Raw genomic sequence first — 26,529 nt, 5'->3', positions numbered from 1 at the left:
TAACACATATAGATGCGATGGTCAGGTGTCTAAATACCTTTAGCCATACAGTGTATATAATGTAAGTGTATACACATCCCTGTGAACGGGTTGTCGCACTAATATATAAACCTGTGACTCGAAATACGGCTGAAATGATGAAAATGAATAAGTATAATCTGAGTTAAAAATTCTACTAGATGTTTTTGAACTTCACCTTTAATGAGGCCTTTCTCCTGTAGTGTTTTCATGGAGGGCCTTCTGGAGATGAACTTCTTGAGGCGATTCTTCACGCCATTCTTATCTGCGCTGTCTGAGGCACTGTAGTTCAGCTTGAACACTGCCCACGTTATAGGAAACAAACCCACGTCATTAACCGTGTACGACTACGATTGTTAGTTTGTGTGTTATCTTTTTTTTTATGAAAACATCTTGGAAATTTCAATCGATGATATTTTAGAAAATATTTGGATTTGAAACTTCTCGAGAAAGGAAATTATCGCTGATCGTTTGATCAAGTGCAAATCCGAGGTTACTGAGTTTGAAGGTTCTCTAGGATTTCTTTTTTTACCTCAGGAAAATTTTCATTTTTTGCAATTCTGAGTAATGTATAAAAAAGTTGAACAACTTAAAGAAGATGGCTTGAAAACAATAATAAGTCTGAATACCAAGAGATTTTTAAAGGTTTTTTTGTTTGTTTAGTGTTCTGTCACTGACACACATTACTCACTGAGAGATCGTCTGTTCTCTGATTTCGGCTCTTTGGCTTTGGATTTTGTTGAGTCATGGGATCGTCTGGCCAGACACTCTGTGCTGCTGGACCTATGTAATGTGGCCTTTCCCCCGCCGGTCCCCGTGCTTGCACTGGACTGTTAAAAGGAGGCAAACAGAAGCAAAGTCAGAAGATATTCAGAGGGATAGTTTACTCTCTCTCTCTCTCTCTCTCTCTCTCTCTCTCTCTCTCTCTCAAAACTTCACACTACTTTTGACAAACTCTTTCTCTACACTCATTTTCCAGTTTCAGCATTTGTCAAAGGTTTCATTAAGTCAGCGGTTACAGCGGTTATATAATGTACAGTATATACTGACTGGCCACTTTAATAGGAACACTTTAATTCGCCCCTTCTAATCAGCCAATCATGTGGCATCAGCACAATACATAACATCATCCAGGTGGAACACAACAGCGAATGTTGAATGTGTGAATGTTCACTTTAAAGATGTAATATCAGAGACTTTTAGCATGGCATGGTTGTTGGTGCCAGATGGGCTGGATCAGAAGCTGCAGATCGCTTGTGATTTTTCACACACAACATTCTATAGAGTTTACGCAGAACGGTCAAAATATCCTTTCAGTGAGCGGCAGTTCTGTGGGTGGAAATGACTCGTGTCAGCCAAGTACAGGAATCCGAAACTACAGCCGGCACTGAAACTGGACAGATTTTAAATATATCTGCCTCAAGGTTTGATTTGTTGTGTGTTTCTTACTTGCTTTTCTGCTTACCACAGTCACTAAGAGTGGTTATTTGCGTAAGCTCGAATCAGGCTGGCCATGACCTCTCTCATTAACAAAACATTTTTATCTTCAGAACTTCCATTTACTGGAGGTTTTTTATTTTTCCCACCGTTCCGTGTAAATCGTCGAGCATGAAAATCAACAGTTTATGAAATATCTCACAAGTAGGAAGCGTTCGAGTTAAAAATCCGGACCAGTAAGCTCTGCCAAATTTGCATACATCTGAATTACATCTTGGGAGTAACTTAGACTCGCTCGAAAGTGTTCATTCACTTGCTCACTGAATGAATGTAGAAACGATTAATGCATAGCGCAGAGTGCCTACTAAGAGCACCTACTAAAACTCCCTAGAAATTCCTGAGCCACACTGTAATAAAATGACTCACCAATTTGTCTGCTATTTTTTTGATGGCATCATGCCATTTACTGATGGTAGGGTAGTCGTCTGATTGCAGAAGCAGCTCCTCACCTGACCTTGTGATTATCTGTGGATAACGAAGAGCAAATATTATCAATTGAAATCATTCATTCATTTGTTCATTCATTCATTTTCTACCACTTATCCAAATTTCTCGGGTCACGGGGAGCCTGTGCCTATCTCAGGCGTCATCGGGCATCAAGGCAGGATACACCCTGGACGGAGTGCCAACCCATCGCAGGGCACACACAACCAGAGTACCCAGAGGAAACCCCCGAGGCACGCGGAGAACATGCAAACTCCACACACACAAGGCGGAGGCGGGAATCGAATCCCCAACCCTGGAGGTGTGAGGCGAACGTGTTAACCACTAAACCACCGTGCCCCCACAATTGAAATCAAAACATAATAAATGTTGCCATAGCTTAATGAGCAGATATATAATATATGGCATCTCATGGAAATATTAATCAAGCACTAGAAGGTCAAGACGAATAAGACTGTATTATGGTCACATGACTATTGTCAATGTCTGGAGGTGTGAATTGGCGTCAGAGTGCCAGGGCAAGGCTGTTATGACAGGATTGTTAGTAGATGATAAGTGGGGACTTTGAGCTATACGCAAATGACCCCTTGGAGGCTTTAGTCTAGTTTAGGTGTTAATTAGTCTTTAAATGGTGGTGAATACTTATTCTCGACCCAAAGAATCAGTTCTCTTGAGTCAGATTGTAAATTTAAAGAAGAATACATTTTTGCCCACATACATAGCCAGGGAATTATTGGCATGTCTTCATTGGTGGTGTTCAGGCTTTCCACTCACTCACTCACTCATTTTCTACCGCTTATCCGAACTACCTCGGGTCACGGGGAGCCTGTGCCTATCTCAGGTGTCATCGGGCATGAAGGCAGGATACACCCTGGACGGAGTGCCAACCCATCGCAGGGCACACACACACACACTCTCATTCACTCACACACTCACACACTACGGACAATTTTCCAGAGATGCCAATCAACCTACCATGCATGTCTTTGGACCGGGGAGGAAACCGGAGTACCCGGAGGAAACCCCCGAGGCACGGGGAGAACATGCAAACTCCACACACACAAGGTGGAGGCGGGAATCGGACCCCCAACCCTGGAGGTGTGAGGCGAACGTGCTAACCACTAAGCCACCGTGCCTCCCTTCAGGCTTTCCATAATTCATAATTGCTATGAAAACCTACAAGGCCAAAAGTTTGCAGCACCTGACAAGCACACTGATAGGTGCTTACAGAACATCATTCCGTTACAGATTGGGTTTCTTTTTGCTCTTATAAATCAGCTTTGCTCTTCTGGGAGGCTTTCTACTAGATTTACGAGAATGGCTGTGGAGAATTTTGGCTTCTTAAACTAGCAAAGGGAAATGAATTATGTGTTTCCAGCTTTGGTTACGGAACACATTTGGTTGTGACGGTCAAGCATCCACAGTCTCTTGACCATATAATGTAGCATGAATAGAAAAAAATTAGTTCCTCTTTTTTGCTGGTTTTACCTTGAACCACGGGAGCTTTGATGTAAAGTCAGCTATTGATAAATAGATGACTAAATAGAAGTTTGTTGAGTTCAGATTTATCATTGCTCATATCTGCTCTGTGCCTTCATTGTAAAGGCTGAATAGGATGTAAGAAACAAACAGAATGTCCTCCTTCAGGCTCATCGCTGTTCGCATGATACCTTACTAAATGCTGTCCTTGTTTTCCCACAGAGACGTAACTGCACATGGCACCGTCACAGAGCATAAGTGCCTTTCATTGAAAATCCTAGCAAACACCCTTGCTAAGGTCAACGTTGTCACATACTCTTGGAATTTCCTGATGCTCGCTGCTTGACACTGCAAGTGTACAAAAGCGAGAATTGTTTTAGCATCTCTAGTATCTAAAAATACCAGATGGTATCACAGGGCATCTTGTTCTGTAGTTACTCTATAAAGACATGTAGACTTTGTGCCTTTTGGAATGAGGCTTTTCTGACTTTGAGAGAGAATGGCAGATGGGATCGGAGCAGTCTCCTTGGGGACACTAGGAATAAACAGGGAATGATTTGGGGCAAAATGTCAGAACGGGTTTGTTAGATCTCCATTTTTAAATGTAGATCATGTGAGTGAGTGTTTGTTCTAGATCTCAGGATGCCTATGGACATGAACATAGTTTGTGAATTGCAGTCTTCGAACTGATAAGAACAAATAAATACGCTAGTAAACCTTGCACAAAGAAACTGAAACCTTTATTTCTTTTGTTTAATGAAATTTCCAGCTGTATTCAATCTTTAGTACACATCTGAGACTAATGACCAAAGAAGTCATGAATCCAGCATAAAAAATGAACATTATGCTAGCTAACTTGTCCTGACGTGAGCGTTCGTTCATTGTTAGCATTTTGGGTAAACGATTCCTTTAACAAATTAAAGGCTAAACTTCTATTAACTTCTCTTTAATGGCCAGTCAGTTTCCTGGCAGTAACCATTCTTTAAAGAAATAGGAAAATTTCTTTAAACATCAAAGCGTCTCATTTTAGTTTATTGACCTCGGGCAGATTAGCAGAGAAATTGAAAGATGAAGCTTCTATTTCTTATAAAAGCAGTGCACATTTTTCAATCTGATTTTAATCTTCTAAATATTCATATACATATTCATATCTTATCGCTCAGCTACCGCTCATAATCCCAGTCCTTTAATTCTTTTTGAAATATCTGGTTGCAGTTTGTCTCTGGTTTGGCCCACGTTACATTACATCAGGGTGGACAAGGTGCTCTGAGGTGTAGCTGGAATTTCTGTGAATAGAATGGATGGACTTAACAAACGCTGCATAAATACATCCTGTAGAGTTGGTGCTTCCAGGCTTGTGGCAACAGAATGGAGTTTCTGGGTGTGATCGCCAGGTGTCCACAAACTTATGGATATATAAAGGCGATTTTCTAGACAAGGTTCAAAATAAGCCTTAAAGGTGCGGTGCACAATGTTTGAGAAATGCTTCAGAAAACTGAGTCGGGCCGACTAACAAAACAAACGTGTAGCCAATGAGCAGAAAGGGGTGTGTCTTGTCAATATGCGTTGGAGAGAGTGTTCAGTGAGCATGTCTGACATTAGCATAAAGCGATTGAAACACTGACATGGCGGATACCTGCCGTTACCTCTGCCTCGGGTTCTAGGTGTCGAACGTCGTCTTCCGCGTGAAACGGAGCTAAACCTTTCACTGTACAACACACAGTACTACAAAAACACATTTGTATTACCATAGTATTACTCATTGTGTTCATTTATTGATAAAAATATACCCTCGGTCAGCCGCCCCAGCAGGTTCCACCATAATAGTTGCCTGGGTTACGTATGTATGTGTGGGGCGGAGCTATCAAAACAGGGGTGACACCCATTTGGGTTAGGGGCGTGTTTGTTTTGGTGATTTCAAATTTCAACATTGGCTTTCAAACATCGTGCACCGCACCTTTAAATTAGGCCTTAATCTAGAATAATTAAACAAATATGGCTTTTTTTAAACAGCACTGACAAACATCATTAATCTGAAGTTAAACCCGCCTCCAATCTTCCTCCTAAATTCATGACTAGGCTACATCTCAGACTATTTCTGTCCATCACTGTGGAAGCCGATTCTCAGCCAGTGCCCACATTTTCTTTATGCGCTAACCAAAAAAGAAAACACTATGAGGAAAACATTCAGCTGTATGTAATATCCTACATCTGTCTCGTAAGAGTAATAAAAACATGATTTGAATGTACTTTATGGTTTTACGATGTATACCAGTCTTTAACTCAGGAAAAAAAAAATAATATTGTGGCTAACATCAGATACCATTAGCATTAAATATTACAGACATTAGCAAACCACATGCAACAAGCTTAATACACCTTCTAGAGGACCAGGAGACTGAATTTAAATTGAAGGTAATGCAGCAGAATTTAAAGGCGTGTTTGTGTGGTTGCGTTTTATATCGTTCAATTTTATACAACGACATTTTTTCGATCTTTTTAAGGAGCGGATTTTCGGAGGATTTAAAATCAAAATCATTCTCTGCTGAATTTCTCACCAATTTTGAGTTCTTTAGTAAAAATGGTTTATTAGAAATATTGGTAAAGAAAATATTTTTGTGACCAATCAGATTAGAGATCACATCTCAGATGTTATCATGTCATTTACAGAGACTCTAATATCTGTGAAACAGAGCTGAAATGACACAGTGACAGAAATGATATCATTTGTCTCTATGACATTTCTGCTCCGTATCTGAGATGTTAACATTTACATTTACATTTATTACATTTATAACATACAGATGTTAGAACATCTCTAATATGATCGGTCACCAGCGTAATCCCTACACCATATAGTCTCAGATATTTTAACATAGAGACAAAGTGCAGGTTTATAATAGACCAGATTTTAAAAACGCTCCTTTTTTTATTAAACCAATCACAGCCTTCTACAGAATGTGTCACCTAGTAACAGGTTAAGCTCCGCCTCCTCTCTAAGATAAAAGTTGTTGTATTTTCCTTGTTCAGAGTCGCTCTGAGATCGATCCTGAATCACACTGAAGATAAGATTCACAGTTAGAGATGTTAAGGTAAATCAGAAGCTCTATGAGATCATTCTTAGAGTCTTTATGAATAAGGGTCCAGCTATTTAACAGTTAATGGTAGATTGCTTACGTTGCTTATGTTCTCATGACCTTTCAATTACATTTTAAAGCTTTAGTGATCTAGCAGCTAGGACCTCGTGCTCTCATTGCTGTCACCATGTTCAATTCCTGGGCAAGGAAAGAACCCAGGCACTGGGGTTTGCTTAACTTCCTCTCACTTACCCCAAGCCTGGAAATAAATGGAAGGGGAACCTGATCAGATCAAATGTGATGATATATATATATATATATATATATATATATATATATATATATATATAGATGCAGTGCTCCTCTGAGCTGAGTACAAATAACAAGGTTACGGTGGAGGTATAAGAACTGAAAATACTGTAGGTTTCTTCAAGTGGCTTTGTGCAAATCTTCAAAACTCTTCTCCTTATTTTTGTGAGGAAATTAAAAGAGCATAACATGAATGTTTATGCCTATGTTTAATGAGGAGTAATTTTAATATCCAAGCTCACACTCGGTCTGTTAATTAATGTTTAATAAGGCAAAGCATTACAAAGAGCAGTACTGTATGTCACGTGTAACTTCACATTTGTGTTTTTCTATTAAATTATCCATTCGTTTGAGTGCTTCATAAAGACACAACTTTAAAGCACTTTAGATTGTGGGATTAATTATCCCCAGTTTTACACTGAACTAGGAATGAGTCTGATTTAGAAGGCCATCAACTTTAATAAGCCAGAAAATAAAGGATAAGTGGGGATGAGGTGCTTTTTTATTTTCTTTCCTTTCTGCATGATTAAATGATGCTTTAAGCTTGAGTTAAATATTTATCAAACAAAAACACGATGCATTGTAGTCTTTTTTTTTTTTTTTTTTTTTTTTGGGAATACTCTCATCAACATACGACTTCCTGGATGGTAGGATGTTGAAAAAAACATAACTGGCCTGCTCTTTAGATGGTACGAAAAGCCTTTGTCTCTCCGACTGATATACAGGAGGTACAGCTAGTGCTAGTCTTAGCTAGTCATTGCTTATGGTTCATATTATGAATATATACACCAGATTTCAATATGTAGTAATTTTTCCCCCTAAAAATAAACAGAAACCAGTAAATTCACCCTGTAATTCAATATAAACCACCTTTCTATTGGCTCATTCTTTACATCATTGCTTTAGTTTGTTGATGTTTGAAGGCATTTGTTTATACAGTTTGAAGATCCCACCACAGCAACATCTCAACAGGGTTGAGGTCTGGACTTTGTCTTGACAATTCCTATACCTTGAATCTTTTTCTTTAGCTCTTCAGATTGGGATTATTGTCCTGTTCCATGAGCCAGTGTCACTGCAGCTTAGGCTGGTGGACAGATGGCTGCACATTTGTCTCAAGAATATTCTGGTGTAAAGTGGAGCTCATTATTGTCTCCGTGACTGCAAAACCAGGCCAAATCGAGGTGTTTGTGGTGATGGGCTATGATTGGGTTTAATTTAGGCTTGATGCCTAAACTAAACATTCCGACATTGATCTCATCAGTCCAGAAGACATCGTTGACAATGTCTTTATCTGATTGTCTTAAACATTTAATGTGTTTACAAGGGCCTGTAGGTCACATGATGTAGTTCTCTGGGTTTTCTGAACAGTCTGAACAGAAGACTGAATGTGTTGGGACTCTCACTCTTGGCAATCTTGCACCAAATTTTACTACTTATAACCATTCCCAGACTGATGAGAAGCACCTTCTCTGATGTCATGGCTGATCTACTTTCTTCCTGTCTTGATGTAGACAGATCTGAGTGCCCCAGAAGACCAAACAGTTCTGCTTTAATATGACTGGAAGTCGAAAGTCGGTACTTATTTTCTTGGGTACTTATTAAGTATCTGTTCTTGGGAGTTTTTGAGAGTTTTAATGCAACAGTAATTTTATTATATTATAAATATATAACTATAATATAAAATATAAATATTACGTATTTGTTATGGATTTGGTTGTGTTTTTTTTTTTTTTGGTTGATTTATTGTTGTAGAATTTATAGGAGTTTTAATGCAATAGTAATTTTATAATATTATAAATATATAAATATAATATAAATTATAAAAAAATTATGTATTTGTTATTGATTTGGCTTATTTTTTTGGTTGATATTTTGATTGGTTGATTGATTTATTGATTTGGAATTGATTGGAGTTTGAATGCAATAGGAATTTTATAATATTATAAAGATATAAATATAATGTGATTTGTAAATATTATGTTATTATTTATGTTATAATATTATTGATTAGGAATTTATAGATTTTTTTTTTTTATTTATAGGGAGGAACTTTCTAAGTTACCCACTTCTACATTCTCAAACACTTAAAATAAACCAAATAAATTCCAATTGTAAATAATTCTTAAACTATTATTCTTAAAGCTTAGGGATTAAGTTAGCTAGTGCATTGAAATTATTTCACATGCTGGTAAATTTTCTGTGGCTTTATTTCAAAAATATCTGTCAGCAGTCCAGACATATAAACAGTGTTGATGGATCGGATGACAGAATATTTCGTTTTCTCTTTAGATAATCATCCTGATTAAAAACACAATTTGTGATCTTATTGTCTTGACAGTCATCAGTATGATTTATATTATAAATGACAACCTGAAAAGCATTTCATAATTACTCACGACAACACATCACGGCATTAGCTCGTATTAATAAGCTCTACGTTGGGCTAGTTAGCAGCTCCGTCAGACACAGTTGCCATCAGAGCATCTCTGTAAGTGTGAGAGTCATGTAGTTGATCCTTAGAACCTTTAGATCACTGATAGTCATCTTTGTTGGTGATGAAGTTGGGGCGTTTTTCCTCAAGTCGAATACAATGACCCAATTTATGTGTCTTAAATCAAAGCCCTGGAGTCCTTTTGGATGTCTTCAATCTTCCTAATGACTAATTACTTTCTTATACTCTTACACTGCCTGCTGTCCAGCTCTCAAATCAAATATGTCCATTAGGTTTAACACCGAATTCTTGTGTTTTTATTCATTTCATATCAACGAGTCATCACGTTCGCCTCACACCTCCAGGGTTGGGGGTTCGATTCCCGCCTCCGCCTTGTGTGTGTGGAGTTTGCATGTTCTCCTCCGGGTATTCCGGTTTCCTCCCCCGGTCCAAAGACATGCATGGTAGGTTTATTGGCATCTCTGGAAAATTGTCCGTAGTGTGTGAGTGCGTGAGTGAATGAGAGTGTGTGTGTGCCCTGCGATGGGTTGGCACTCCGTCTAGGGTGTATCCTGCCTTGATGCCCGATGACGCCTGAGATAGGCACAGGCTCCCCGTGACCCGAGGTAGTTCGGATAAGCGGTAGAAAATGAATGAATGAATGAATGAATGAGTCATCTGTTCACAACCAATCTGACATATGGAAGTTTTCTAAGACCTCAGTTCTCAAGCTGGATTTGGACGTAAGTGTATACAAAAAACTGTTCTGTAAATTTATGCATAAGATTATTTACTAAGGTAAATAATTGCTTTTTATTAATATGTTAATTATTACATTATTATGTTTACAGCATTTAGCATCCACACATATTTAGAAAGACTGATAGGAATGCTTTGGGTTTTTTTTTTATCAAAAGCATCTCCTCGTGCTACAGCATGTATGTCAGGGATAGTTGTTTTTATATTATTGACATCATTTAAATATTAAAATCTTAAACACTCCCATAAACTAAGATAGGAACGGTACTTTAAACTGTAAGCCGATGAAGATTTAACACTTGTGTATTATTAATATTATTATATATTAATACATTTTTATTAGCTTATTAGGGAGTCAAAATGATTAATAATTCTGTTTTAAAAAAAAAAAACCTGCTTGATTGTTCAAATGCTTAAAGCTGCTTGTGCTCTTGGACTTTTTTTCTTCTTTTGTTTTGCGGGTATCACAACATGCAAATGAAACACGTCCGGAACACGATTGCCGTTCATCAAAAAACGAAGAAGAAATTCCGCATTTCTGAAACGTCCATAAATTTGGTGGTTTATGTTTTTTTATGCAAATGACCTATTTTTACTAACAGATTTGGACCTTTCATTCATTCATTCAACTTCTACCGCTTATCCGAACTACCTCGGGTCACGGGGAGCCTGTGCCTATCTCAGGCGTGATCGGGCATCAAGGCAGGATACACCCTGGACGGAGTGCCAACCCATCACAGGGCACACACACACACACTCTCATTCACTCACACACTACGGAAAATTTTCCAGAGATGCCAATCAACCTACCATGCATGTCTTTGGACCGGGGAGGAAACCGGAGTACCCGGAGGAAACCCCCGAGGCACGGGGAGAACATGCAAACTCCACACACACAAGGCGGAGGCGGGAATCGAACCCCCAACCCTGGAGGTGTGAGGCGAACGTGCTAACCACTAACCCAGATTTGGACCTGTGGTCATTTATTGGTTAATTAATTTTAATGTTTAATGGTTTTGTTTGAAATTGTTTTTTTTTTTAAATAATTTACAAAACTTTTGTTTTTGCAAATAATTTCACCTAAATGTATCTAAAATATTTAGTTTTTCTTTTGCTATGAATGATTAGACTTTGAGCAAATTGTTGTTATAAAGAAACAGACATGAGTCCAATCAATTCAGTCTGTAATCTGATTGTACACAATACGCACATGAGTATTTCCCCATTGATGATTTATAAACTGTATAAATTGTTGTATACACAACCAACACTACACCACACACGTTTTACTATATATTTTTTTTTCAACAGAGGATGAGTTAGTATCCTATTCTGAGAGACAAAACCATCTCTTCATCTGTCTTCCTGAAATCCATCGGTTTCGAATTTCTAAACTGCGTTGTTTCCATGTGAACTGATATTACTTTCAGGATGCACATTTCTCACTGGATTTTTTTTTTACAGATGATCAAATTTGTCAAAATAGAATAAAAAAAACTTGGAATGGAAACAGGTTCTCAAGAGTTAAACTGTGTATATTACAACATTGAGTCATTTCCTGTTTGCCCTACAGTACTGATCCACTCTTTCCAACCGATTCGTGGTGCGATCGAAGGATTTTTCAGCATTGTATTGCAGATAAAATGTTGTCTCTTTTGAAACGATGAGTCAAACGATTCGTGTAAAGACAGGCGTTAACCTTAATACCAGCTACAGTGTTGTTTCAGTGGTAGGAAAAGCCTTCCTGTAGGAAAAGTGTGCTGTTGCCTCAACGTCTAGTGTTACTGATGTCCATGTGGGAAAACAGGTTGGGTTATTGACAAGGCTTTGAAAGTGATACCTGAATGTGGTTCCCTGCTCCACGACCTCAGATTTATCCATTAAGCCTGTATGGGTTGGATCACTGAGAGCAGTTGTGGTGAAAGTCTTCCTAGCTGAACACAGGAGGCTGCTGACTTTAACACTTGGCTTCATATTTCACCAGTCGCAAGCACATTGTAGGTTCTTGTGCTGTCCGGATTCAATATCTCGATTAGTTCGTAACATAAGTATAATTTATGGCGAGTTTTTTTTGATGCTTTCTCTTTTCAGGGTGATTTTTTTTTTTTGATGTGCTATTTGCAAAGTGACAAAATCATCAAGCCTAATATTAAAGCTTAAGTAGGAATGCTATTAGCGTAATCCTTAAAAATACCAGGAATAAAAAATCTAGTCCAGACCGTGAAACGAGAACATCTAAAAGAGTGAAAGGAGATAAAAGTCGGCCGTGAATGCTTAAAAAGCGATCGTGAAAAAGGAAACTTATCCTAAATCTGAACTGTATTTCATCTGACAGCAATCTTAATTGTCCTCTAAGTTGACCAGAAGTTTCCACTCTTCTTTCTAATCCACAGAGTTTGATTGACGGCCTTATCGGACCACAAAATAGCTTGCTAATATCGTTACAAGTTCTTGTTTCTATATATCAAGTTTAGGACTACTTAAGCTTACAGTGTAATGCCTTTTTAATCTCCCATGGAGAAAAAGATTTTTTTTGGGGGGGCACCAGTGGTGAGACGCTTGGCTATGATAAGATGAGATGAGATGAGATGAGATCGTGAATCCGGGCTTCATTTTCCTTTGGCTTCATTACATGCTCCAGCGCATCAGACCATGTATTGATAAATACTCAACTTTTTCTAAAGCGCTCATCCGAAGATTAGCTCTCTTCAGATGCTGCATGAACACTGTGTCAGTGCACACTTAACACCCTGGGTGTAATCTATGGAGCGTGCTTCGTGTAGATAATAAATATCACTTGGTTTTACACACAGAAGTCTAATATTTTTGCTTTGATTCTCTGGAGCAAAGCTGCTTGTAAATTCATTGTGATTCGCTAGGTATAACCAAATGGACAGCAACAAAGGGAACTATGTGAGGCTGCTGTTTATAAGCTGTAGGCCCACACAGGAACCACATGCTGAGCTTAAGAACCTTGGACTTCATTACCCCCCGTCTGTGACTGGGTCTTGGTCTTTCTCGCCCCTAGGTAGTGAGAGTGGATTTACCTCTAACACCATTACCCTAAACACTGGAGCCCACAAGTTTGGGTCCTGATCCCCTTGCTCCTCTCTCTCTCTATACACAAGTCCTCCTACAGCTCCACGTCTGTTGTCATGTTTGCTGACAACACAGTGGTTATGGGTCTCAATACCAATGCCAATTTGGCATCCTACCTTGATGAGGTAAAGAAACGAGTAGCATCGTACAAGGCTAACTGTCTCTTTCTGAAAATAAAAGAGAAAAGAGCTGGTTGTGGACTGTAAACTATATTCCACTAAGGACAGGCAAGACCCCTGAGGAGGCAATAGTGGTTTCCTGTAACTTGGAGCAAACAACTCAAGAAACTGACCCAAGGACCTGAGATTTGTAATCCAAGGTACCTGAAGCTGTTCACGCTTTCCACATGTCTTTCTGGAGTCATCACATCCAAGCTCAGGTGAACAAATCCACACAAGGACCTGACCTGGTGTCATCACATCCAAGCTCAGGTGAACAAATCCACACAAGGACCTGACCTGCAGTCGTCACATCCAAGCTCAGGTGAACAAATCCAGACAAAAGTTGTACCATCTGAGACCTTTGAGGAAATTCAGGGATCTCTCCAGGATCCTCAAAACATTCTAAACTGAGGCTTTAGAAAGTTGACTAACTTTTTTGCATCTCAGCACCATACATAGAGAGAACTTCAGAAAATAACAAATATCTTCACTTCACTTCAATCTCTTTGGTATGCATGTCTTCACAACACAGTGAGATGATTAGTTCATTCTGGACTTTCCACAGCTGTAATTTTATACTCTCTCTCTCTCTCTCTCTCTCTCTCTCTCTCTCTCTCTCTCTCTCTCTCTTCATAATCAGTACTGAAGGCACCAACCAGCTGGACCCTGATGCAGATCTGGTGATGTATAATAATTGCCTCTGTTTGGCCTCAAAAGAAACAAAGCCGTCTCCGTTATTCATTCATTCATTCATTCATTTTCTACCGCTTATCCGAACTACCTCGGGTCACGGGGAGCCTGTGCCTATCTCAGGCGTCATCGGGCATCAAGGCAGGATACACCCTGGACGGAGTGCCAACCCATCGCAGGGCACACACACACTCTCTCATTCACTCACACACTCACACACTACGGACAATTTTCCAGAGATGCCAATCAACCTACCATGCATGTCTTTGGACCGGGGGAGGAAACCGGAGTACCCGGAGGAAACCCCCGAGGCACGGGGAGAACATGCAAACTCCACACACACAAGGCGGAGGTGGGAATCGAACCCCAAACCCTGGAGGTGTGAGTCGAACGTGCTAACCACTAAGCCACTATGCCCCCCCCACCCGTCTCCGTTATTATTACTTTTTTACATAGTTAGCAGAATGTGTCCAACCTGAAACACGTTCTTCCGACTCGACTTCTCAGTTGTCCAGTCTACAACGGCGCCGCAGAGGTCCACTCCTTCCGGTTTAAGTCCTGGTTTCTGTGTAGAAGAAAGTGGAGAGTCCACAATTGTGAACAATGTAAATCTGAGGCTGTATCAGATCAAATCTAAAATGCAGGCTGGTGATGAAAGAAGAAATGTCCTGGCACCGAACTGCTTGTTGCTAGTTCTGCGATAGCGTAACTCGAGTTGGTTGTGTGTTAACTACATTCTGAATTAAAGAATGCATATACCATCTCTCTGCTTTATTAACAACATTTCTTCTTTCATGCTCTCTTTTTTCTATTGATTTTTATTTCTATTTTTAGGAATCATTTCCAGTACGTCATAATCGCTTAGAGAATAAGGTAAAGAAGTAGAGACTTCTCAGTACCAGAGCCAGTAAGGTAATATAAGAGAACAGTGAGTGTGGGTGAGAGATTCCATGTGGGTGAACAGAGTGGGTTCTGTTTTAAATCACCCATTTTATCCAACATCCATTGCAACCTTTCGATCTATACGAAGAGACAAGCTTTCTGGCAACAATTAAAGAGTACAGTCTGAGGACTGAAAGACGAAACACGCACATCGAACATGTGCATTAAAATTCAATTATTCAGCTTAGCTTTATCAAGGTTGAAACATTTGGTAGACTAGTGATTAAGGTATTGGTCTAAAAACGGAAGGTTGTGAGTTTGAATCCCAGGTCCACTAAGCCTCCACTGCTGGGCCCCTGATCAAGGCCCCTTAACCCTCAATTGCTCTGGATAAAAGCGTCTGCTAAATACCATAAATGTAAGTTCAGTTGTGTTTACTGAATGTAGCAGTGTTGCTTTGTGTGTTGGGGTCTATGCGCTTCTGATCAATTGCGTCATGATGCAAATACTTTACCAAACTGGCCATTGCTTCTTGCTTGCTCTCCTTGTAAAAGTGCAGCTCATTTGATGAGAGGACGACCCAAACTAAATTCCAGTTTTTCCTGCAGAGGAATGTGTTATAATCAGTGCTCACTATTAAACAAAAGGATTAATCGTTACACAGACAGCAGCTACATATTAGATAAAGGTATCTAGGTAAAGGAAGTATCTAGATTGTAGTTAGCACACAGTTAAGGTTTAATAAAGTCAATGAATGATCAATATATCGAACAAACTTCATTGTCATTGCATAGTACAGGTACAAAGCAAGGAAATGCAGTTTGGCATCTACCAGAAGTGCGAAGAGAGTTTGCAATTGTGCAAATAGACAAGTGCAGATATATATGTAACACATGTACAGCATGTAATATATATAGATATATATGTAAACATATGTACAGTGAATAAATATAAAGGCTGCAAGATACACATAAATGAAATAGTGCAGATGTATGTAAAGCACAATATGTGTAGAGGATGAGGGGTATAAAATAATTACCATGTTTTCTTTAAAGGAGAGTGCATCATATTAATGAAAACGTTGACATTTTATTTATTTGTCGAGACAAAATAGAAAATGAAATGTGTAGCAAAAAATTTACAAGCTATATAGTTTAATTTGACGCTTATAGTTAGATTTGACGCTTCGGACTTGGACTATTCATACAGAAATATATTGCTATGTAATATCATATAACAATATATTTTATTATATATATATATATATATATATATATTCCGTCTGAATTTTCTGTCCCTGATTGTTTTAGGGCTTAAAGGTAAGGTCTTGTATTCTCGGATGCTGACACAGACGTTAAGGACGCTTCTCTGCCCGACCAGCAGATGGCAACCCTGCATGCGTCAATTAGTCTTCTTTGGTTGTATGTTTCATTTTACTTTCCTCAATGTGCTCACCTCTTCTGTGTTTTGTGATTAGTCACCTTCCTGTTTTTTTTTTTTTTAACTTTGCTTCTCTTTGTAATCCGTGTGTTTTTTGGAAAAAAGCCCTGATCTAGTTTTTGAGTATTTCTGTACCTTTATATTTCTTTTTGCTTTGTTCCTCAGTTCCTGGTAGTAGTTTTTCAGCACTATAAATAAATAAAATTTGCCTCTGCCTTAAGCCCCGTGACGTGACAGATGCTTCCAATCACGACCAAGCTAGCGGCCATTGAGATGCGACCTAAATGCAGGTCATGCTAATAATCTGAATGATCTGCTCAGAATATCAACTTTCCCCATGTAAATATTGACTCAAGGCACCAGCTTTGAATATGGCTCTAAAAGTATATATAATCAGACACTGTGCATCACCTCAGAGTGAATAAACATAAACGAAATATGTTCAGGGACAAAATGACAGGTTTACGTACTTAAATTTTTTTCCTCCTTCAGCGATCTTGGTTTTGTTCAGATAAACTCCATGCAAAGAAGGCTGAAACTGTAATAAAGTTAATAACAAGTCAGTAGAAATAGACACGGAGTAGCAGCTTAGATAGATCTCTAGCTAAAAGTCCTGATGTATGTTGTGCTGCAGATAGATGGTTGTTAAAGGTGGAGTGTACAATGTTTGAAAGCCAATGTTGACATTTGAAATCACAAAACAAACACGCCCCTAACCCAAATGGGTGCCACCCCTGTTTTGATAGCTCCGCCCACACACATACATACATACATACATACATACATAACCCAGGCAACTATTATGGCGGAACCTGCTGGGGCGGCTGGCCGAGGGGATATTTTTATCAAAAAATGAACACAATGAGTAATACTATGGTAATACAAATCTGTTTGTAGTACTGTGTGTTGTACCGTGAAAGGTTTAGCTCCATTTCACGAGGAAGATGACGTTCAGTTCTCTCCAGCGCTGGAAAGCTGATCCTATATTAACACGGGTCCTACTTCTTGCCTTATCGTAAGCCTTTTTTCTCTTTTCGTTTTTATCCTCCATGTCAGTGTTTCACTCGCTTTCGGCTAATGTCACACATGCGCATTGAACACTCTCTCCGCCGCATATTGACAAGACACGCCCCTTTCTGCTCATTGGCTACACGTTTGTTTTGTTTGTCGGCTTGACTCAGTTTTCTGAAGCATTTTTCAAACAAGGTGCACCGCACCTTTAAATGTGATGAAATAAGTACACACACCTGCTGTACACCTTGACTGCTGTTGTGCTGGGACTGATTCCTGCGATGTCGGTTAAGCTGCAGAAAAATGAGGGAATTTCAATTACAGTGATTTTAGAACGTAACCCGTTTTTACCAGTACGCTGGATTTCTGTTCAGCCGACAAAACGGGATATTTTCAATCAGTAGAATCAAATGAATTATTTTATTGCTGCAAGTCTGATATAAAATAAAATAAGTCAGGACACTGTTGACTTCGGTTGAGATAAGCGTAGGCAGAATTTTAGTGGTCGAAGATAACAACTTCAGATACGTTTGGTATTTACTTTGAAATTAAATTAAAAAAATGTAAAAAGTGTTATAATTTTGAACAGGGGGGCTTAGTGGTTAGCACGTTTGCCTCACACCTCCAGGGTTGGGGGTTCGATTCCCGCCTTCGCCTTGTGTGTGTGGAGTTTCCTCCGGGTACTCCGGTTTCCTCCCCCAGTCCAAAGACATGCATGGTAGGTTGATTGGCATCTCTGGAAAATTGTCCGTAGTGTGTGATTGCGTGAGTGAATGAGAGAGTGTGTGCGCCCTGCGATGGGTTGGCACTCCGTCCAGGGTGTATCCTGCCTTGATGCCCAATGATGCCTGAGATAGGCACAGGCTCCCTGTGACCCGAGGTAGTTCGGATAAGCGGTAGAAGATGAATGAATGAATAATTTTGAACATCTGTATGAATTTATTGCCCCTGAATTTGAATTCTTAAAGCTCTGAGTGTCTAATTTCAAATGAGCCATTAAGCACCACTGTGGAGCGAGACATAACAAATACATTCGATGCTGAACATAGACACAACAAAACAACTTGCAGATTCCTTTCTTTTTCTTTGTCCTCTTGGGGGAAAAAAACGAGATAAAAAGACATCATAAGCTTTTGTTTATTTGAAAATAAGGAGCATAAGGTTTGCCACTGATTTTCTGTCATTCTGTCTTAATGACTTACTTATATTTTACTTTAATTTAGTTGCACTTGATTTGACTTTATAATAGGATCAGATCCCACAAACTACTAATTTCACCAACGGCCATTAAAATGTCTAAACAGAAAATTGTCTAATATAACACCATTAACATTATTGGTTTAACATTATTAACGTCTTGGTTTAGGTTTTCACGTAGTCTGAGCCGTAACCTGGCAGCCAGTGAGTGATGTTAATGTCTTGTGAAAGCAGCAGACAGTCTAGGTTCAGTAACACAGAGCTCGTCTGCCCTCTACTGTCTTTATCATATTGTGAAGTCTCGGCTTTATCTCTCGGCACTGAATTTCTAGTGAAGACTTGTGAGTGGATCAGCTTCAGGATCTCCTATTAATGGAAACAGTATCCGTAGGTGTTTGGTGCTACAGATATGATTAAAAGTATGACGTATTACATAACAAAAATAAAGTGTGGTGGTGTAGAGTTTCCACACAAGGAATTGGCACAGGATTAAACTAAAAAAAAGAAACACACAACCTTCAATTAATTTGGTTATTGGAAATTTTTCAGTAATGAATATTAACTTATCCATGTGAAGGTTAATATCTTTAATCAATCAATTAATTAATTACATGATTCATATATTTTGGATATATGACCTGATTGGGCAGATTATATTCCATATAAGATGATGGATGCAAGTCGACGGGAAAAAACTGAAATAAACGCTTGACTGCTGATGGCTAATATTTGAGGAATACGGTGTGAGGAGAAATCTATAGATAAAATGTGTCCCAAAAAAAAACCAAACCTATGATTTTATTACTAAAATCAATCCCCTTTGTTTGAAGTGTAAAGGTCAATCCCATGTCTACTACATCTGAAATAATTACTCCTGCTCATTAAAGCAAAATAATATTAACCTGAAGCACATCTGAAGAGCTTCCAAGCATGAAACAGTGAAAAAATGAAAGACATAAATTTGTCAAAAACGATCAAATAAAAGTCCCCTACTGAAAATGTCACTGCATCAATGGTATATAAGAATTATTATTAAATAATAATAATAATAATTCAATAATAAAATAATAAACAATATATTTAATTTTATATTTGTTTTTTAATATTTATTAGAATGTTTATAATGAATCGTTTGAATTTTTATTAATTTATAATTAAATAATTCTCAATTAATGAAGAACAAGACTTTGAATTATTTGCTGTTATAGAAATGTAACTACAGCATAATTAACGCTGATTAAGGATGAACATGTGCAGACAATGATGAGTTACAGATAGAGGGAAGGGATAACAGGGATAATGGGACAGGGTTTAATGATGCACTGTAGTATTTTATTTTGTGTATGTGTGCAAAAAGAAGGCTGGCTTACTGGTTTCTGTGCTGCGTCCAGGTCCGGTATGACCATGGATTTGGTTTGACTCAGACGCTCACCGCTACCTGTGGAGCTTTTCATCCTCATGGATACGGCTCCTTTAGGCAGCACCAGAGGAGGAGGAGGCAGCTTCGACACATTCTGCATGGCGATAGTGCTGGAAGGGTAGACAAGTGCATGTAAGGTCAGATGTTCAGTGGGTTATTTTGTGTGTGCGTGTGTCAGTGTGTGTGTGTGTCAGCCGCAGTGTAGAAGTGTGATTTCCATTGTACTCTTTACAATATTAAAGACTAATACAATAATTATTGTATACAGTAATATAATACTCATTTAATTCTGTTTTGGTGTTAAACAAGAAAAGGGTTGTAGTAGGTGTATAACAAATACTGCATTGCAAAGAAAAACTAGTCAGATTAATAACTAATCACGAGCTAGCTTTATGTCATATGAGCTTTTTTTTTATATTTCTAATCCACTCTCCTGTCACAGGAGTATATCACTAATGCTATAGCTAGTATAAAATCGATCTGGTTCCTGGATTTGTGTAAGACAGTAGCTAGTCAATGCATTACAGCGCAGTAACTTTATGCATAAACAAAAGCAAAGCCTGTTAAAATCAGTCATCTGCATCGACTTAGTATCACTGAGAAAATACACTTCCTCTACGGAAAGTGTGTGCAGTGTCAAGATTATGACATCCTTATTTATTTACTTACACTTTTTCCCCTAACGTTTCTTCCTTTTTTATGACTTTCAGTGAACTTTACATGTCAAAAACAGGACAGTTTATATGTTTATCACTTTGTTACTGTGTAAATGAAACTGGCTTTATGGTGAAAATACAGTAGACCTTTTAGTCCCTTTGCTCTCGTTGGTCTTCTAATACAAGTTCCACTTTCTTGTTTGTAACGTGATAAGGGGCATTTAAGTTAAGGGGGAAGTCGTGGGCCGGAAATACCACGACGCAAGGCACCAACCCCCTCCCAACTGCTCCCCGGGTGCCGCAGCGTAAATGGCTGCCCACTGCTCCGGGTGTGTGTTCACGGTGTGTGTGTGTTCACTGCTGTGTGTGTGTGCACTTTGGATGGGTTGAATGCAGAGAACGAATTCTGAGTACGGGTCACTGTACTTAGCCGTACGTCACGTCACTTTGTCACGTCACTTTGTCACTTGGTCATTTTGTTCAGTCATAAAAAACACTTATTATTTTTGTGACAAATTGAGATACAGCATACAGGGAACAGCACCTGAATAAAATCCAGGGAATTTACCTAAGACTATGTCAGTTACATTTGTCCTGAATAAAGGAACATCCAAAAGGAAGTGGCTCAGTCTTAATTATGAAACATCCTTATAAATTCTAAACTCAAAGAAATATCACTGATTAAAAATTTCCTACAAGTACGTCTGGAGTTATATAGCATAGTACAGCATATCCGGAGAAATAACCGTTTTTGGCTTGGTCAGCATTCTGCCGTGGATTAGTATTAGTATTGGGATTAGTATGTCTTTACTCACTTCCCAATATCATGTGTTTACGATGTCAAGTCAGCTTCCTGAAACAAAGGCTTGCATCATTGCAACATCAGGCTATGAAGACAGAGCAGATTCCTCTACTCGCTTTTCTGCTAGCATTTAGGTGACACAGAACAGCTTGGACTTTTTATATTTGTGTTTAAATTCCTACGATACTATAATTAAATCTTAGAACGAATTCACTCCTTTTTAATTCACATTGTGTGTAGCCTGAGGAGATATGACTAAACAATTTAAAAGTAATTAATGCTTTACTAGTTACTAAAGAAAAAGAAATAAACACCTGAATTAATGTATGGTTATTCTATTGATACTTGGAACTAAGTTCTGAATCAACTGCACACGTTTAGGGAGGGTTTTTAAAGGAAGTGATTTCTTAATACAGATAAATCAGGAACTTCGGCATTAATAAATTCTAAAGCAATAGTTGAGTAATCAGTATAAAAAACATACTGTTTTTTTTAATCAGTACTACTGAAGCCCAGGTATATTAATCGTCTTCCAGTCAGTGTTGGCGAAGTTAACGTCATACTACAAGCTGCTCAACTATGATTTAAACGTATCTAAGCAACAGAGAAACGTAGCTAGCTATGGTACAGTATACTAAGCAAAAGTATGCTTCCTATAATGAAGTTACTTCCTCAGAGAAAAACTGTGAAAAACAACCATGTTCTCTTGCAGATTCATATGTTGCGCAAAATATAATATAGGTGCTTTGTTCCGTTGACGTAACAGGGATTTTGCGTCTCTATTTGTAAAGCAGTCTTAGAAAGAAGCATTATCATGATTTTTCAAAAATAATTAGTAAGCTTTATTAGCAAGCTTTAAAAAAAAAATTGATACAGAGAAGACTCACTTCCATCCATCCATACTGTCCAACTGGCTCATCCCAAAACCCCATCCATACTGTCTACCTAGTTCGTCCCAAAGCCCCATCCATACTGTCCCCATAGCTCGTCCCAAAGTCCCATCCATACTGTCTACCTAGTTTATCCCAAACCCCTCATCCATTCTGTCCCCATAGCTAGTCCCAAACCCCTCATCCATTCTGTCCACCTGGCTAGTCCCAAACCCCCCATCCATACTGTCCCCACAGCTCATCCCAAACCCCCATCCATACTGTCTACCTAGTTTATCCCAAACCCCTCATCCATTCTGTCCCCATAGCTAGTCCCAAACCCCTCATCCATTCTGTCCCCATAGCTAGTCCCAAACCCTCAATCCATACTGTCCCCATAACTCGTCCCAAACCCCCTTCCATACTGTCCACCTAGCTAGTCTCAAACCCCTTATCTATACGGTCCACCTATCTAGTCTCAAACCCCTCATCCATTCTGTACCCATAGCTTGTCCCAAACCCACCATCCATACTGTCCACCTAGCTAGACCCAAACCCCCCATCCATACTGTCCCCATAGCTCGTCCCAAAGCCCCCATCCATACTGTCCACCTAGCTAGTCCCATAACCCCCATCCATCCTGTCCACCTAGCTAGTCCCAAACCCCCCATCCATACTGTCCCCATAGCTCATCCCAAACCCCCATCCATACTGTCCACCTAGCTAGTACAGTCCACCTAGCTAGTCCCAAACCCCCCATACATACTGTTTCCATAGTTTGACCCAAACCCCCATTCATACTGTCCACCAATCTAGTCATAAACCCCCCATGCATACTGTCCCCATAGCTAGTCCCAAAACTCCCATCCATACTGTCCACCTAGCTTGTTTCTGATTGGATGTCCTTGTATAGACGATCCCCTTCAAAACCTTTATCTCAGTGTCAGTCAGAAAAAATAATATGGCTAAAATCCCAGCACAGCCAGGTAATGTTCCTACGAGCAAAAAACTTGCTGTTATTTAAAAAAAATATATATAATAAAACAGTAATACCTGAATAAATGCTGGCAGCCATTGTGTAAGATTGAATGATTTATTACTGATGAAGGAGCTGAGGCACTTTTATCCACGCTCATAAATGATTACGAGACGAATTTTGCCTGCCTGATTATGATATTATAACTTGCCGTTCAAGCAGCTTGTATGTGAAGTCAAGGCCGTCTTTGCTGACACCAGCTCAGTTAGCTTGCTGAAGAAAAGCTTATTGAATTTACTCAGGCAGTTCAGTCCGATTGAATCTTTGTTGGTTTTGTACATACGACCTGAATGCAACATTTCCCCTTGTATCATTATAACACACGTTAAATGAATGAATTTAAATATAATGAATCACATTTATTATTAATCATCCTCACAGGATTTCATAAGCTTGTTGGATCATGTTAGTACTGTATTATATGAACTGATCAATATCACTTTACATGGAATTTGAAAGTTAATTAAAATAGTTTTAACGGTAATCGTAATATTTTTATATAAACTATACATAAATCTGACTTTTTCAGTGCAGCTGAACTTCATTACCTAGGATCGGTGGGCGGAGCTTTGTGGTTTTAGCCGAACCCTTGAATATACCTAGTTTACTGTCTGCAATTTTGACAAATATTGAATATTTCGCTTTTAAACATTGATAATTACACAAATTCAATTTTTTTGTGTGTAAATGTTGGTAAGAGCATGAGTTCGGATCGACATGATTTCAGATCGATGCGGAGATGGATAGCGTGATCGTTGATTAACGCAGTACTCGAATTTAGTTCACAGATGTCAGCGTTAATGATATTCACATTTTCATGTCGTATTAGAGGTTTCTAGTTGTAGTTCATGTGAAATCTAAAATTCATAGTTTGAAAACCTTTAAATTTTGAAGATAACGAGATATGTATATATGTATATTATTTAGAGTTGCTAACATTAAATAAGTTTGTAAATAAGTTTAAAAATGTGTTTTTCTACTTGCTAAAGTAATCAGTTAACTGTATTAATTACTAACTGAATTAACAGTAAACTGTAAACAGTGTGTGTTTTAAAGTTTCACATTGGGAGATATTGCACTTATTCTAAATTATGAACATCTAAATTTAGTATTTAACATTTTGTGCAATTCAGACTCATATTTCATGAGTCGTTATTCAGTTAGTCACTATTCCATTAGGTGTAGCTTTGAATTAGATCCACAGTAAATCTACCAAATTTTACTTAAATTGACAAGTTAACAGTTCTGAACTCATCATTTATCCAGTTCTAAGTAGTTATTTGCAGGTACCATGATTGGTAGTGAACATTTACACCCGGTTAACTTTCCCTGTTAGATCTACAGTAATCATAGAATCTGATGAATAATGTGATGTAAGATGAAAGACTTTTTAAAGCACGAATGTATATAATATAGTGTATCGATGCAGAACGTAATGGTTTACTTGTAATAGCTTAGCACCAGAAATATGAGGACACGCATATTGTAGATTATAGAAATATTGGTTAACAATGCTTAGTTAGGGAAAAGTTGGTCGATGAAGGTGACTAAATAAAACCATAGAGATATAAAAAAGAAAAAAAAATCTTTACACAAAATCTTTCACACATTCCTGCTGGTCTAAATACACCATAAGAGATGTTTACAACTCCGTTTATGGAAAGTTTGCAGTTTATAATGTGAGTAAACCTTAACTTTTACACCCACAAAGCACACAAGCAAACTGACCTGTCGCTGCTTAGTAACAGTTCACACTGTGAAACAACAGGAAATAAATAAATCACTTGAAGAAAAAAAAAAGGGGTAACGGAAATCAAGTGCCAGCAGAGCACAGAGTCTTGTGTCTGTTTAAGTTAATGTTTCAGAAGCAGCAAATTCAAAGATGGCATTATAATTATTATTGTAGTGTTTTTCACTTTTCAACACTTTTTATATCTTTGCATCTGATTTTAGTCAAAACCCCTAAACCGAGCCTGATCAGATGAGCATTTTTTATCAAGTTTTATCACTTTTATTACTGTCTCAACTATTGCTTTGTAGATCTCTTTAAATACCTTCATTTCCTTTAGCATGATGTAAGACTAAATAACATGTGTGTCCATTTTCTGCCCATTAAACAGCACTAAGCACTCAGGAAGGCCTGCAAGGTTAAAAAAAATATATCTAAAATCTACTTCTTTGGCCTCTTTATCACATAAGAGATTCATTCTTTATCAATTTTCCAACGTTCATCATCATCATCATCACCCGGCCGATAAGGTAATGCAAATGAAGGAATTAATAAGAAGAAATGAATTCAAATCCATTCTTACCTGCTCACCTGATGATATGGTCGCAGTGCTGTCTTTAGATAATCCCACAGTTAGAGATGGTGGGACAGTTAGAGAAGAATGTGTGTGTGAGAGAGTGAGTGTCATATAGAGGAAGTTCGATCGGCTCACGTGGTTGATGCAGACTTTTCATTCTGAGTGCAGGCATGATGCTTCACCACTTCCTGAGATCTAGACCAACTTCTCTCAAGATGGCTGCACGCACAGATGAGCACTAGCAGTGAGGTGGTTTTTATTATTAAGTGCCCTGTTTTACCCTGTTGATGATAAGTCAACGTGGGTTATTTGAATTGTTAATGGATGAATTTTTTTTTTACTCTCTCTTCTCGAGCATTTCTTTAGCTAGGAGTCAGTACTGGACTTATGGTTAGACTTATACTAGTATACTGTGTCTATTACAATAGAGAATTAGTCATGTGTATAATACTCAGTGTAGCTCATTCATCATTGAAGGACCTCCTGGTTAATCTGTACTGTACATACTGCACTAACCAGTTAATAAAGAATTAATGCTCTTTAATTGAACCTTGGACCATAAGAAAGTCTATATTAATTAAAAAAAATATATAAAGTTATAATAATTCAGAGACTATCACGCTGTGTTGCAGCTTTGTGCTCGAGTCTTCATCGGTGAACATTTGTAGACTTCGGCAGGAAGGAATTAGTGTTAAGTCTGTAATAAACGCTGACCTGTTGGTTCCTCAGGAGCTCTCGGTCACACGATTCCACTGGACTTTAAACTGCTGTAGAAAGAACATTATTTACATTTATATGTCCCTCATATGGCACGGTGTCTTAGTGGTTAGCACGTTCACCTCACACCTCCAGGGTTGGGGGTTCGATTCCCACCTCCGCCTTGTGTGTGTGGAGTTTGCATGTTCTCCCCGTGCCTCGGGGGTTTCCTCCGGGTACTCCGGTTTCC

The 26,529-nt window shown here is 38.5% G+C and overlaps 1 protein-coding gene across 1 annotated transcript in view; it reads right to left on the bottom strand.

Moving 5' to 3' along the window:
• Window positions 1-25,731, bottom strand: part of arhgap15 (Rho GTPase activating protein 15) — a 39,661-nt gene extending 13,930 nt beyond the window's left edge. The window contains exons 1-9 of the mRNA XM_060875715.1: window positions 25,590-25,731; window positions 19,865-20,024; window positions 17,534-17,590; window positions 16,757-16,824; window positions 15,361-15,448; window positions 14,440-14,529; window positions 1,882-1,980; window positions 710-848; window positions 197-319 (exon numbers count right to left, since the gene is read on the bottom strand). Of these exons, the coding sequence (XP_060731698.1) occupies window positions 197-319; window positions 710-848; window positions 1,882-1,980; window positions 14,440-14,529; window positions 15,361-15,448; window positions 16,757-16,824; window positions 17,534-17,590; window positions 19,865-20,014 (814 nt within the window). The 5' untranslated portion in view covers window positions 20,015-20,024; window positions 25,590-25,731. The remainder of the gene's footprint in view (window positions 1-196; window positions 320-709; window positions 849-1,881; window positions 1,981-14,439; window positions 14,530-15,360; window positions 15,449-16,756; window positions 16,825-17,533; window positions 17,591-19,864; window positions 20,025-25,589) is intronic.
• Between the last annotated feature and the right edge of the window lie 798 nt (window positions 25,732-26,529).

The sequence above is a fragment of the Tachysurus vachellii genome, chromosome 8 (genome assembly GCF_030014155.1).
Source record: "Tachysurus vachellii isolate PV-2020 chromosome 8, HZAU_Pvac_v1, whole genome shotgun sequence".
Classification (NCBI taxonomy): domain Eukaryota; kingdom Metazoa; phylum Chordata; class Actinopteri; order Siluriformes; family Bagridae; genus Tachysurus; species Tachysurus vachellii.
The sequence above is the reverse complement of the archived record's forward strand: the minus strand, read 5'-3'. Positions and strand labels throughout refer to the sequence as shown.